The sequence below is a fragment of the Papio anubis genome, chromosome 1 (assembly GCF_008728515.1).
Source record: "Papio anubis isolate 15944 chromosome 1, Panubis1.0, whole genome shotgun sequence".
Taxonomy (NCBI): domain Eukaryota; kingdom Metazoa; phylum Chordata; class Mammalia; order Primates; family Cercopithecidae; genus Papio; species Papio anubis.
The window spans coordinates 129,309,351-129,324,634 of NC_044976.1; the positions used below are offsets into that span (position 1 = coordinate 129,309,351).

At 37.3% G+C, this 15,284-nt stretch overlaps 1 protein-coding gene across 2 annotated transcripts in view; it reads right to left on the bottom strand.

Moving 5' to 3' along the window:
* SPTA1 (spectrin alpha, erythrocytic 1) overlaps window positions 1-15,284 on the bottom strand; it is a 75,644-nt gene that overhangs the window by 18,882 nt on the left and 41,478 nt on the right. For both annotated transcript variants that reach the window (XM_003892874.5, XM_031654258.1), the window contains exons 31-39: window positions 14,942-15,045; window positions 14,440-14,602; window positions 14,055-14,186; window positions 13,399-13,536; window positions 13,111-13,215; window positions 11,580-11,788; window positions 10,321-10,441; window positions 9,592-9,713; window positions 8,231-8,363 (exon numbers count right to left, since the gene is read on the bottom strand). In XM_003892874.5, the coding sequence (XP_003892923.3) occupies window positions 8,231-8,363; window positions 9,592-9,713; window positions 10,321-10,441; window positions 11,580-11,788; window positions 13,111-13,215; window positions 13,399-13,536; window positions 14,055-14,186; window positions 14,440-14,602; window positions 14,942-15,045 (1,227 nt within the window). The remainder of the gene's footprint in view (window positions 1-8,230; window positions 8,364-9,591; window positions 9,714-10,320; window positions 10,442-11,579; window positions 11,789-13,110; window positions 13,216-13,398; window positions 13,537-14,054; window positions 14,187-14,439; window positions 14,603-14,941; window positions 15,046-15,284) is intronic.

Consider the following 15,284-nt stretch of genomic DNA (forward strand, 5'->3'; position numbering starts at 1 on the left):
TAGTGGAAAGAACATCCTAAACTAATCCCTGATCCTAGAGAGAAGTCAAGGGGAACATGGAGCTGCCATTGACTATTACTCCAAAAGTTCTCTGACTGCTTTCTGGAAACATGATGTCTGTGTAGCTGGCAGAATGAAAAGAGAAGTGTGGCTGAAGCACGAAGAGTGGTACTTTGTCTTCTGTTGTACTTTCCAGAGAAATATCTAAATAAGCCCATAATCACCACCACCAGGACCACCCACCACTGCCACTGCTCCCACTACTACCTTCACCTCCCTCTTGTCATAACAGCACTCTGTCCATTTTTTTTTACTATGCAACATAGCAACTCAGGCTAAAGGAAGAAACAGAATTTCTATGACTATTATACTTTTTCAAAATCCCTTTTGAAAATAAAAGAACTATCAGTTCATTGTGTTGAGGCACTAAAATAAGATGGTTACTCATTGTAAAGCAAGATGGACTACATTATATATTATGACTATTACATTTCAGTTTTTGAAGAAACTGTAATGAATATTGGAAAGGTCATTGACTTTGTATGAGTGAATGCCTGAATGAATCATGTTTTTATATATGTATACTGCATGAAGTAAAGTCTCTTCAACATCTTCACCTTCTATTTTCAAATAATAAACGCAAAAACAAAAGAAGAAACATTAGAACTGATGTCAAAGAAATAAAAGAGATCACAAGAAATGGTTACAAACAATTATATGCCAATAAACTAGAATATCTAGAGAAAATAGATAAATTCCTAGAAACAGACAACTAACCAAGACTAAATCATGAAGAAAGTCCAAACAGACCTATAACTACTATGGAGACTGAATAAGAAATAAATCTCTCAACAAAGAAAATCCCAAGACCAGACGGCTTCACTGATGAATTAAATCAAACATTTAAATAATTAACACCAATTCTTCTCAAGCTGTTTCAAAAAATTTATGAGGAGGGAACATTTCTAAACACCTTCACAAAGTCAGCATTACCCTGATACTAAAGCCAGGCAGTAATTCTCTCGATAGATAGACAGACAGATAGATAGATAGATAGATAGATAGATAGATAGATAGATAGATAGATATGTTTATCTATCAAGAGAGACAAACTATATCTCTATCTATCTATCTATCTATCTATCTATCTAAATATATAGAGAGGGGCTAATATCCTTAATATCCTTATTGAATATAGATGCAAAACTCCTCAACAAAATACTAGCATATTGAATCCAGCAGCACATTAAAATGATTATATACCACAAACAAGAAAAATTTATCCCTGGGATGCAAGGATGGTCCAACATATGCAGATCAATAAATGTGATACAACTCATTGACACAATAAAAGATAGAACCAAATAATCATCTCAACAGATTCCGAAAAAGAAAATGGACAGAATTCAGCAGTCTTCCATGATAAAAACCATCAGCAAACGAAGAACAGAAGGCTATTACTTCGAAGTGATAAAGCACATGTATGAAAAGCCCACATTTAGACTTTATTATATATAAATTATGAATTTAGATTCTATTGTTGATCAGGGTAGGGTTATAAGGTTAGCAGAGATGCTCTAGAGTTCTAAAACTTGTAATAGCTTTGTACTTACAGCAGAAGAAAACAAATGTAAATTGGGTTAAAGGATTTGGGGTGGTAAGAGAATTATTTTTTATTTATACCTATCTATCCTAGGGGGGCAACAGTTTTGTTTTTGTTTTTGTTTTTGTTTTGTTTTGTTGGGACTACATTAAGCACAGCAAGCAGAGAGAGACGAAATGGAAAGTCATCAATTATCTGGATATTGCCATATTTCTGGAGTGTGACCAACATCAAATATTTGTCCAAATGCTTAATATATTCACATTTTTGTTCTTCAATGAAATCAATTTCTTGACAATATACTTTAGTGGAATCTGTGTAGAGCTGCATGACCTGGGACCCAGCTCTGGTTATGCCACTGCCAGTTACTTAACTTAACTTTGGGCTGATTGCTTCACCTCACCTAGTAAATGAGAACAATGGACCCTTCAGAGGAATGAATTGAGAATACAACGTGAGAAAATGCTATGAAATTTGCAGAGAGATATGTAGGTAAGTGATATTTTTAAAAATACAGGATTATCAGATTGGTCATGTTTATAAGAATAAAAGTATTAACTATAAGATATAATTGAGTTACCTAAGACTTACATTTTAGTGTAAAAATGAAGTGAACATAATTTTCTATTCAAACCCTTCTCTTTTTAAAGGAAATTTAGTTTCTATTCTATTAATAATACTAAATATAATAATAAATTTAGTAGCTATAATCATAGGACATCTTTTGACCACCTCTGAGATTGCCAGGTGCTGTTGTGTTCATCTCACCTAATTGTTACAAAATTTCTGCTTGGAAGATCTCTGATTGAAAGGCAGTCTGCTAGTTGTCTTTCAATATTTAGTCTCCCTTTCCACTACAATAAAAGCATCTGTAACAGACACATAACCATGCAGAAAGAACGACTACATTTTCCAACAAGGCACGGCTCAGCTCTAGCCAATGGGTTATAGAGGAAGTACAGTGCTATTGTTTCTGGGAACTGTCTTGTGACAGACAGACACTGGAGAAGCCCCCATGGTACCTACCCCTTGCTGTTCAGTCCTTGTAAAATACCCTCCCCCAGAGTGTGGACAGGACCTGTGACTTATTTATAACTAATAGAATATGACAAATATGATGGGATTTCACTCGTTTGTTATGTTATATTATGTTATGTTATGTTATTCTTTGTTACGTCACATAAGACTTCATCTTGCTACCAGACTAACTCTAGTGGCTCTCCTTTCTGGCTTAATGAAGCAAATGGCCACACTGGGAAAGCTCATGTGGCAAGAAACTGCAAGAGGTCTCAATAAATAATGGATCGGCTCTAGGAGTTGTGAGCTCTAGAATATCAGGGAAGCCTCCAGCCAACAGCCAGCAAGAACCTGAAGCCCCTAGTACCACAGACACAAAAATAAATTCTGATAGCAATTTGAGTCAGCTTGGAAATGGATTCTTCCTCAGTTGAAACCCCAGGTTATAATGCAGCCCAATCAACACCATGATAGCAACATCGTGAAACCCTAAGCATAGTAACTAGCTAAGCTGTTTTTGTACTCCTGACCTAGGGAAACTATGAGATAATAAATGTCTGCTGTCTAAAAAAAAAAAAAAAATCATATTTAATGGTGAAACTAAAAGCTTTTCCTTTAAGTTTATGAACAAGGCAAAGATACTCACTCTCACTATTTCTATTCAACACAGTACTGGAAGTCCTAGTGAAAGGCATCTAAATAAGAAAGGAAGAAGTAAAATTGTCTTTGTTTGCAAGTTACATAATCTTAAATACAGACAACTCTGAACACTCCATAAAAAACTGTTAGAACTAGTAAACCAATCAGCAAAGTTACAGAATAAAACTCAAAACATAAAAGTCGGTTTAGAAGTTGTAAACAATAAACTATCTGAAAAAGAAATTAAGAAAATAATTTCTTTCACAATCACATCAAAAAGAATAAAATATATAAAAATAAACGTAACCAAGGAGGTGAAAAGCTCATACACTGAAAACTATAAAACATTGATAAAAGAAATTAAAGAAGCCACAAACAAACGGAAAAACTTACTGTGTTCATGGATTAGAAGATTTAATATTGTTAAAAAATGTGATTACTACCCAAAGTGATGTACAAAGTCAATGAAATCCCTATTAAATTCCCAATGACACTTTTTACAGAAATAGAAAAATCAGTAAAATTTATATGGAATCAGACAAGGCCACAAATAGTCAAATCAATCTTGACAAAGAAGAACAAAGCTGAAGGAATCACACTTCCTGACTTTAAAATGCATTAAAAAGCTACAATAATTAAGAGTATGGTACTGGCATAAAAACAGACATAGATGAATGAAACAGAATAGAGAGTCCAGAAATAAACCCATGTATATGTAGTTAACTGGTCTTTGATAAAGGTGCTAAAAATATACAATGGAGAATAGACAGCTTCTTTAACAAACAGTCCTGGGAAAACTGCTTTACACTTGCAGAATAATGAAGTAAGACCCTTATACCATAACCAAGAATCAACTCAAAATTGTTTAAAGACTTAAATGTAAGTCTTGAAACTGTAGAACTCCTGAAAGAAAACATAGGGTGAAATCGTCACGATATTGGTGTTGGCAATAGTTACATAGATATGACACTAAAAGCACAGGCAACAAAAAGAAAAAATAAACAAGTGGGAGTATATAAAGCTAAAACTTCTGCACAGCAAAGGAAACAATCAACAGAGTGGAAAAGCAACCCACAGAATGAGAGTTAATACTTATAAATGACTTTTCTAATAAGGGGCTAATCTCTAAAATACATAAGGAATGAATGAAACACAATACTAAAAAGTAAATAAAAAATAAAAATAAAAGTAAAAAATCCCTACTAACTTGATTTTAAAATTGGGCTAAAAACAAACATGAAAAAAATGTTCAATATCACTAATTATCAGAGACATGCAAATTAAAACCACAATGGGATATCACCTTACTTCTGAAATAATGGCCATAATAAAAAGTCAAAAAATAATAGATGCTGGTGTGGATGTGGTAAACAGGGAACACTCTCACACTACTGGTGAAAATGTAAGCTAGCACAACCACTATAAAAAACAGTATGGACATTCCTTAAAGAACTAAAAGTAGAACTACCATTCAATTAAGCAATCCCACTACTGGGTACCTACCCAAAGGAAAACAAGTCATTTATGAAAAAGACACATGTATACTTGTGTTTATAGCAGTACAATTCGCAATTACAAAAATACTCAACCAACCAACTTATTGCCCAATTAATGAGTGGATAAAGAAAATGTGGTAATATATATATCATGGAATAGTACTCAGCCATGAAACGAAGCAAAATAATAGTGTTTGCAGTGACCTGGATGGAGTTGGGGGGCCACTCTAAGTGAAGTAACTCAGGAATGGAAAAGCAAATGTCTTATGTTCTCACTTATAAATAGGAGCTAAGCTATGAGGATGAAAAGGCATTAAAATGATATAATGGACTTAGAGAAATTGAGGGAAAGGGTGGGAAATGGGTCAGGGATAAAAGACTACATATTGGATATAGTGCACACTACTCAAGTGATAGGTGTACCAGAAATTTAGATATCACCACTAAAGAACTTATCCATATAACCAAAACCACCTGTACCTAAAAAAAACTATTGAAAGAAATAAATTGAAAAACAATAAAAATGAGCTAAGAAGTTTGATAGAAATTTCCCTAAAAAGGCATGTAAATGCCCCTCAGGTATATGAAAAGATGCTTCACATTATTAACCATTAGGAAAATGCAAAGTAAACCACAATGAGATATCACTTCACACCTGTTGGGATGGCTATTAACAAAAAAATAAAAGACCAGTGTTAGTGAGGATATGTAGAAATTGAAACCCTTTCACAATGTTAGTGGGAATGCAAAACGGCACAGCTGTTATGGAAAACAATATGAATATTCTTCAAAACATTTAAAATAAAACTACCTATGGTCCAGCAATTCTATTTCTGGATATTTATCCAAAAGGATAAGGAAGTAATGATTTCAATAAGATATTAGCATGCTTATGTTCATTGCAGCATTATTAACAATAGCCAAGATATGGACACAACCTAAATGTCCATCAACAGATGAATGGATGAAAAAAATGTGGCATATTCATACAACAAAATACCGTTTAGTGTTAAAAAATAAGAAAGTTATGCAATATATGAAAACATAGATGAACCTTGAGGACATTATGCTAAGCAAAATAAGCCAATTATAGAAAGACACGTGCTACGTGATTCCACCTATATGAGGTAGACAAATTTATAAAATCAAAGAGTGGAATGCTAATTATCAGAGGCTGAGAAAAAAATTGAAGTTTTACTAATAATAAGGCATAATATATTTTTAGTAGAGAAAGAGTTTCACCATAAATAGGATACTGACATTGTCAAGCAAGATGAAAACACTTGAGAATGTTTCTATACAGCCTACAACATTGTATTTACAGTCAACAATAATATGTTATACACGTATAAATGTATTAAGAGAGTAGATCTCATGTTTAGTGTTCTTGTCACAGTAAAGCAAATCAAAATGAACAAACTAACAATTCAATTAGAAAGTGGACAAAGAGACATTTCATTGAAGAAAATATACAGATTTCAAATAAACACATGACAAACATGTAAAATATCATTATCCATTAAGGAAATGCACATAAAAACTACAATGAGATATCATTATATATCTATTTGAATGGCTAAAATAAAAGTAGTGACAACACAGAATGCTAGCAGGGATATAGAGAAAGTACATCATTTATGCATTGTTGTTAAGAGTGTAAAATGTTATAGCCATACAAACAGGAAAGCAACTTGGCTTTTTTTTTTTTTTTTTTGGTCCAAAATTAAATAGGCAGTTACCATATGGTTCAGTGATTGGGGTTCTGTACATTTATCCCAGAGAAATAGACTTATGTTTGCATTAAAATCTGTGTATGAATATTTATAGTGGCTTTTCTCACAGTCATCAAAAGTAGAAACAGTCCAGACACCCCTCACCAGGTGAGTGGTTCAACTGTGATATACTTTTACCATGACACTGCTCAGCAATAAGAAGGAATGAACTATTGTTACACACAATAACCAAAATTAATCACCAGAGTATGGTGCTGAGTGAAAAGGTCGATCTTCAAAAGTTACATCATACTATATGAGTTCATTTGTATAGCAGCATGGAAATGACAAACTTATAGAAATGTAGAACAGACTCGTGGTTGCCACAGTTTAAAGAGGCAGGAAGAGGAGGTGGCTATAAAAAAGCAACATCAGCGATCCTTGTAATGATGGTAGCCTTCTGAATCTTAACTGAATCTTGACAATGTCAATATCCCATTTATGATATACTGCTTTTCTGGATGTTTCCATTAGAGAAAACTTGGTAAAGGACACGAGATTCTGTCTGTATTATTTCTTATAACTGCATGTGAATCTATAATTCTCAAAATAAAAAGTTCTGTTTTAATGCCTGTAATCCCAGCACTTTGGGAGGCCGAGGTGGGTGAATCATGAGGTCAGGAGATCGAAACCATCCTGGATAACATGGTGAAACCCCTTCTGTAATAAAAATACAAAAAAATTAGCCTGGCATAGGCACCTGTAGTCCCAGCTACTTGGGAGACTGAGGCAGGAGAATGGCGTGAACCTGGGAGGCAGAGCTTGCAGTGAGCTGAGATCGCACCACTGCACTCCAGGCTGGGAGACAGAGCAAGACTCCATCTCAAAAACAAAACAAAATGAAACAAACAAAAAAAAGTTCTGTTTTAAAGAAAGGGAAGCCTTTGAAAGCATTTGATAGGAAGCCTTAAAATGCTTGAACGTGTGCAGTGGGGTGCACACACATGATCCAAAAGACTTACAAATAAGAGGAGCTGATAATTTGAATTATATGTTGTATAGGTTTAAGCTATCTTTTGCAAATCTAAGCCTTTCCTTCTGTCATCACATTAAAGTGAATTAATCTCTACAAAGAGTTCTTGGTAAATTCCCAATTTTTAGGGTTACTAGGCATAGTTTCCAAACTCCTAATACATTATTGTTTGTAATCACTCTCAAAAGCTGTCAAAATTTACATCAACTCAAGATCACACTGATTACTTGTTCATTTCTTTATAGAGAAACCCAATCCTGCATTTAAAAGGATGTCTATAAATTGTGGAACTATTTTGTCCAGAAAGACCTTCTTCCTAAAATTACATTTTTTTGAAACTGCAGCCAATGTCCAGACATAAGAAGATTTTTTTCCAAATCAATTTAACATGAAAATTTAAGGGAATCCTTACAAAAGCTATAATCTACAAGGAATCTGACTTGTAAGGAAAGGTCTTTAACCATTATTTCTTTGACTCATAGACAGATCATAGATTATGGAATTAAGATGTGAGTTCTGCCTTCACACCTGATTGATTCCTTAATCTTGGGTAAGTCACCTACATGCTTGGACTTTAATTTTTTTTATTTAATACTGTCAGGATTATTAATATTTCCTTCATCTTCTTTCACCAGGAAAACGTCCTAATATTACAGGTAAAAACACTGACTACCCAAGAAAATAACCAAATTGAAGAGAAGAAAATTGATTCATTCTTCCTCTTCCTCACCTGAGTAGCAGCTAATGTATCTCCAGAATCTCCTCGGACAGCCATAGCATTCTTTTCATTGATCCAAGCTTCCTCTTCCTCAGCATTCTGCATGAATTGCAAGTATTCAAGGGATTCTTCTAACTGAAGTCCTCTATAACAAGGTGACAAGCCCCAGTGAGGATAAGAACAAACTGGCAAGCAGTGGGAGTACAGTGGGGTGGCACAATCTCATTCAGGCAGACCAGCTTATTCTCACAAGGCAGCCACAGTTGAACTGGGCCTCAACACAATATGATATGTGCCTACTAGTCAGTGGTGCAGATCTGCTGTGAAATGGAGGAGACTCCTTCCCTAGAAGTTCATTTTGTGGCACCTTCTACTGTCTAAGAAACTTTGTTGGAGGGAGGAAACCCACCCTAGCCAAAAAAGGGAAATGATGACTTCAGTGTTGGAGAATATCAGCAGTGACACAATGTCTTTTTCTACTCTGAGCATTGCCTTCTTTCGTATATGATGAAGGCACCACAAAGTGCCAGAATCTCCCTTTTAGTCCCCAAGGAAAAACGGAATTACAGACAGCAATTGTTATATTTGGCTATATGTGTGATGTGGTTTGACTCCGTTTCGCCACCCAAATCTCATCTTGAACTGTAATCCCTATGTGTCAGTGGAGGGGCCTGGTGGGAGGTGATTGGATCATGGGGGCAGATTTCTTCCTTGCCATTTTCATGATAGTGAATGAGTTCTTGCAAGATCTGATGGTTTAAAAGTGTTTAGCACTCCCCGCGCCCACGCACGCTCCCTACTCTGCCTTGGTAGATGTGCTTCTTTCCACTTTGCCTTCTGCCATGACTAAGTTTCCCGAGGCCTCCCAATCATGCTTCCTGTACAGCCTATGAAACTGTGAGTGGATTAAACCTCTTTTCTTCATAAATTGCCCAGTCTCAGGTAGTTCTTTACATCAATGTGAGAACGGACTAATACATTGTATATGTGGTTCAAATTGGCTATATGGCTATAGGGGAAAATAATTCTTCATCCTTACATTACTAAGGGCTGCATATAATATGAAAACTGGGAGATAAAGCAAAACAGATGTGTAGCTAGTAACCTGATATGAAGGATAACACATGTAGGAAAACAATAGTAAAAGACGGCTGCATGTAAATGCAGAAGGAGAGGTAGATTTAGAACAGAGGCAGTGATCATATTGCCTGGGGTATATGGAGGAAAGTTTTGTGGTAGACTTGGCATTTGAGAAAGGACTTAAGGAGATAGATGGGTAGTTGGGGAGAGCAGACAATGCTGAACAGGCACGTAAGTATCCTCCCAACATCCAAAATCCAGGAAGCGAACTGGGCCTTCTATATCCCACTCACCGGGCCTTGGCCAACTCTTTGAGCTTCTCCCAATGTTCAACAAACTGAGCCAGCCGCAACTGGATCTCCTCTTCCCCCACAGCAGCCTTGTCTTTCAGCTTCTCTGCCATATCCAGCACATTCTGAAGAACAACTCCGATTCATGTTCCATTACCTCACAATCTCTCCCCATTTAGCCATAGTCCCTTATCAAGGTATCTAGCCCATCCTACCCTCCAGATTATTTAGAAACTCCACAGGACTTTGTGAGGGTCCTGAAAGTCCAGGGAGAATGATGAAAACTGCAACAAGATTTACTATGCTAAACATTCCCAAGTATTTTAGCAAATATATCAGTACTTGCACTAGGCTACTCTCCATAATCTCCTTTTTGGTCTATTCATGGTCACAGAGTGATCCTGCTGCCAAGTCAGACCCAGAGTTGCCTTCTTCTCAGTTGGCTCAAGTATAGTTTTCCCAGATGTCCCAATCTGCTCCCAATTGTCAATCACTCCCCAGGAGTGTTAGAAGTACTCCTTCCAGGAAAGGGCATGGGTTCTTGTTCAGAACTCTTCTACTTATAGGAGACTAAAGGTGGAAGAGAAAAGAATATTTGTAAACTCTTTGACTAATTCTCTCTGACCTTGACATCCTACTTTCACATTTTATAGCACCCTCTTATTTATCGGTAACATGACAGGTTGCTATAAGATGATTTCTATATTTTCAGGTCTGGTATTCTATTCCTACCTGGATGGCAGGCTCATGTGCTACCAGCTCCCCTTCTAGGCGTCTGTGCTTCTTCAGCAAGTTCTGAACACCCTGAAGATCTCTCCCGTAGTCCTGGGAGCTCACTCGTAACAACTTCTCCCTAAAATCAAGGAAGAAAACAGAAAGTTTGGAGTCTAGACATCCAAGGTCATCCTACAGCAATAGCTTTCTAAGAGTGTGTGTGACTGGTGGTGAGGTGGTTGTAAATTCTGTAATACCCTGTTGCCAATGACTGAAAATATAATTAGTGGAAGAGGCTTGCAGCAAAACTTCTGACTTAGCCAATACAAATTAAAGTAACATATTGATCTCCACCATAGGCACAACTGTAACAGTCTTTCCATTAGTCCCTTTGCCTGTCCACCTGTGTATCCTCTGTTGTTTGCTCAAGAATATACACTAATGTTTCCTATTTCAGAAAAATGTGAAAGTTATAAATGACCTCCATGGATTTTGTTATTTTCATTTATTAATATCAATAATAAATTCAGCTAGAATGGGTATAAAGAGCTGATTTCATAGGAGTCATGGCAGTTGGGATGCTTCCAAGTATAAAATGTTTGAGCGTCACCATGAAGCACAGTCGAAGACTACATGGACAAGATTATTCTATCTTATGGTCTTATCCAAAAATGATTTGAAAACATGTTGTTTGTTGCCCTATGCACTGTGCTTCCCTCTAATTTATTGATTACTCATAAGAATTAGCAGCTTTGTAGAAGAGAAGCATGATGAGGCAGGTTAAATTGGAAGCAGGCAAAATATTGTGATTTGCTAAGATTTTCCCATCATATTTTACAACAAAAATAGGATGAGTAATGAAATCATGGCAGATACTTTGTAATATTCTCTTTTGGGTGTCCAACTCAGCATCATATAAGATATACTGGATGTAGAATGACAAGGATCTGATCAGCTGTGTAAATGCCCAGGTGTCTCTGTGAGTATTGTACATCATTCTATGAACTACAGAGCAAATGCAGATGGCTTCTTAGTTTTGTTCCTGTCAAGTATGTTAACTGCTCCTCACTTCCTCCACACCTGTCTTTCTCTGGCTTGCATCCAGTAGGGGAATTTGGGAAAAATAAAACCAATGTTAACTTTAAGCTGAGGCAAACATGAAGTAATACTATCTTCAAGAAACAATTACACATTTCATTTCAGTATAAATTGGAACAAGTTTGGTGGATTATCTACTTGTTTGGATTATTGACACATTTTGAGCTGGTGGCACATACTGTATCCAGGATTCCTCATCATCTAGATCCTGGAAGAACTGGAACAAGGCATAGGCCTCTTTCAGTTTTTCATGGTGTGCAGCTGCCAAGTCTTGGACATTCAGGAAACGCTTGTTGACACTATCTTTTTTCTCCGTAATCTGATCAACGTTGAAAGTCCCGCTGGAGAGCAAATCTTCAGCCAATGTATTCAGGTCCTTGAGTGCATCCTAGAAAGTCTCAGGATACTCAGTGAATAGTATAGTACAGGCATTACTCAGATCCCACAATTTAACAATAGCTGGTCTGGCTCAAAGATTGGGCCAAATGGATAGCTTTCAAAGATACGGAATTTGATTACGTGTTATACATGTTAGCATATTTTCAGGTTGGAGAAGGGCCATATGTGGGAGCAATAGACTTAGCATTACTACATTACTCAAACTGTATATTTAGCCTGTGTCCTGTTTCTCCTTCTGATGTTTTCAGTATTTGCCTTCTCTCCCCAACTAAAAAAGAAAATCGGCTGTGTGCGGTGGCTCATGCCTGTAATCCCAGCACTTTGGGAGGCCAAGGCAGGTGGATCAAGAGGTCAGGAGTTCAAGACCAGCATGGCCAACATGGTGAAGCCCCGTCCCTACTAAAAATACAAAACTTAGCTGAGCATGCTGGCGCATGCCTGTAATCCCTGCTACTCGGGAGGCTGAGGCAGGAGAATTGCTTGAACTGGTACCAAAAAAAAAAAAAAAATCTTGGCAGGCAATCATTTGTTCCCATACAAGGCTGTCTTATACTGACTTTGACAGCCACAGATTGATTGATTTGACAGTACCAACTTTGGCAGCCACAGATTGATTGATTCAATATTCAGCAAGAGCTACTCTATGGGCAACATTCTTAGCTGCTCATCGAACACACCTATCTCTTCTGTGTCTACTCCTATTCTAACCCAGCCCCCTAGTGATGTCATAGGAAACATCACCAAGTCCCAAGGCCTTTGACCTCCTTCCTTTTCTGTATCTGTATTATCAAGTAAAACTGATAATTATAAAATTCTTTAGTATAAAATTAACAACTGTCAGCATTTTTATCACTGCTCTCAGGACAAATTTTTGGTTGCTATTAGGATGCAACTGGAATCCTTGACAGGATTTCCAGAGTGTATGTGTAGTTCAACTTCATTTCACATGCCCCCGTCTGATTTTTTGTTTGTAATTCTATAAACTTCTACTTTCTTTCGAAGACCAGATCAAATATATAGCTTGAAAGATAATTGGCTTATATGTATGCATCAGTAAAAGATAAAAAAGATAGTTTTTAGGGTCCACTTTCTGGAATCTTAGAGTCTATAGTTTAGTGATAATTGATTATCAGTGACAGTTTTAATGGCTTCACAGCCCATTAATTTTACCTAGTTAGAATGTCTGCTGGTTGAGAACACTAAGAACCATTTTGCAAGGCTGTGTTTTCAAATGGTCTCCTAAGATGGCAGGGAGAAAAGCCAGAAATATTTCAATTCTGCCCAGAGGAATGGTATGCCAACACTACTTACCTCTCGAGCCAACATCTCTGTCTCCAACAGCTGATGCTTCTTGAGTAGGTTTCCTGCTGAGGCCAAGTCCCTGGCCTGATCTTTCATGGCCAGCAATGTCTCTGCCTGGAAATAGAGAAATAAGCAATAAAGCTGCCAGGTGAAACTGCCTTTAAGAAAAATAAGATCAGCAGCTATGTCTCCAAAATTTTCACAGGAAAGGTCAAGGAAATTGCCCATGTAGATATTCATTTGTCTGACAAGTATGTGTTAAACTCTTTTGCCTCTACTGTTTCCAGGTGCAATTACCTCTGAGAGCCAGAACTCAAAGTCCTGGATGCTTGTGTTGAACCTCTGTTGACGACTGGCCTCATTGAGCTTCTGCCCTTTGTCAGTTGTTTTCTCAAGCAGATAATCCCAATGTTTCTTCAGCTGTTCCAGTTGCTCCTAACCCAAGGACAGTGAGGAGTCATATCAATCTTTAGGATCCTGGGCCTTGTGACTACTTGAGAGAATAATGTAGGATGGTTGTGAAGGCAGGAACTAGCCAAAATTTGCTGATACTTGCATATCATACATTTCAAACCAGTTATACTTAATCTGGGAAAACAATAGGAGTTGTTGGACAAAACAGAAAGTTCAAAAAAAGGGTCCTGTGTTGAGTGAAGAGATTGACACACAAATGCCAAAAAACTATTGGCAGAAGGGATAGAAAATGTAAAACAAGCATGATAAGACTTTGGAATTAAGTCTAGAGCTTTCTTAGAGTTCCAGGTACTGAGTATGATGGGAGTGACAAGGTCTGGGCATCACTCCTTTTCTCCTTTGTGCAACAATCAGAGGGAAGATTGTTCTTCTGTGATATGGTCACAGAACATATTTTATATCTCTACTCATGGAACATTGAAAGAGTAAATGATTCCTCCTCACGTGCCTTTGTAGCCAAAACTCATCCTGAGCTTTACCTTCATGGCCTCTTCATCACAATCACACGTGCTACGCTCAATCAGGGAGCGCCCCAGTTTGATGGTGGCATCCACCTGATCAGCTCGACCATAGACTTCATTTGCAAAGGCCTGGTGCTTCAGGTATTTCCTCTGAAGGGAAACGAACAGAAATTATATTATATTTTTATTTATGGAGACAAGATAAGGTAAATTATATTTAAAAGGAGGGGCTAATATTTCTATCACAACTGAGGTGATGGTGACTTCTGAGGAACCTGCTCCAAATCAGACTCTGAAGTCTCTGAGAGCAGGCATGGTAACCTCAACAGTCAGAAAGTGTTAAAGTATCAAGCCAAAAAGCTCAGAATGGTGAAATTTTCCAAGGTTCCTATTTTGAACTTGCCTGAATGTTAGTGGGGTCTTTGTAGGATTCATCACAGGCTGTGGGCAGCATCTCACTGATCCATTCTTCCAGCTCCTCAAGATCACGGTAGAATTGTTTTAGGTCAGCTTGGTCTCCAAGCTTTGTCTGCTCAGCAATCAGTTGTGCTTTGAGAGCTTTCCATCTAGAGGATGGAGCCAAATCACTCTATGCCCTCCTCCACCCTTCCCATGCTCTGATGCCATATCCATAAATCTTCCCATTTGCCAACATGCCTCTTTTCTTCTCACACAGTCTTATTATTTTCAGATATAAAATGCAGTGGTAAAGCCAGTTAATTTCTAAGGTATCTTTCATGTCTTTCATTCCATAAATCTAAGTCAGAAAGTCTGCATAGGTGTCAAGATAGTTTTAGGCACCTAGAAATGACAGGAAGTCAGAGTATTCCTCCATCTCAGTGCTAGCAAAGAGGTCAGTTTGCTACATTTTCCTTTAGTACATAAAACAATCACTCAGGCCTGACCTGTCTAGTACACGTTGGAGCCGAGTAGCAATCTCTTCTTTGGCATAGTGTTCATCAGCAATGAGGCGCTCAGCAAAATGTTGTAGGTCAGTGATCTTCCCTTCCTAAAAAGGAAAAGGAAAGAGCCCAGATGCCTGGAGATTAGGCGCTTGATGCAATCCCAGACTCCCTCCTAGAAAAGAATAAAGGTATTATCCTTTGTGGATTCAGAAGATATACTCAGGGTCAAACAATAAATGCCTTACAGGGAGGTGGGTTTCAACTTAACAGGCGGAGAAACATCTAATAATGGGCTACTTGTGTGGTACTGAGTTCCCTAAAGAACAGACACTTCTCATGACCA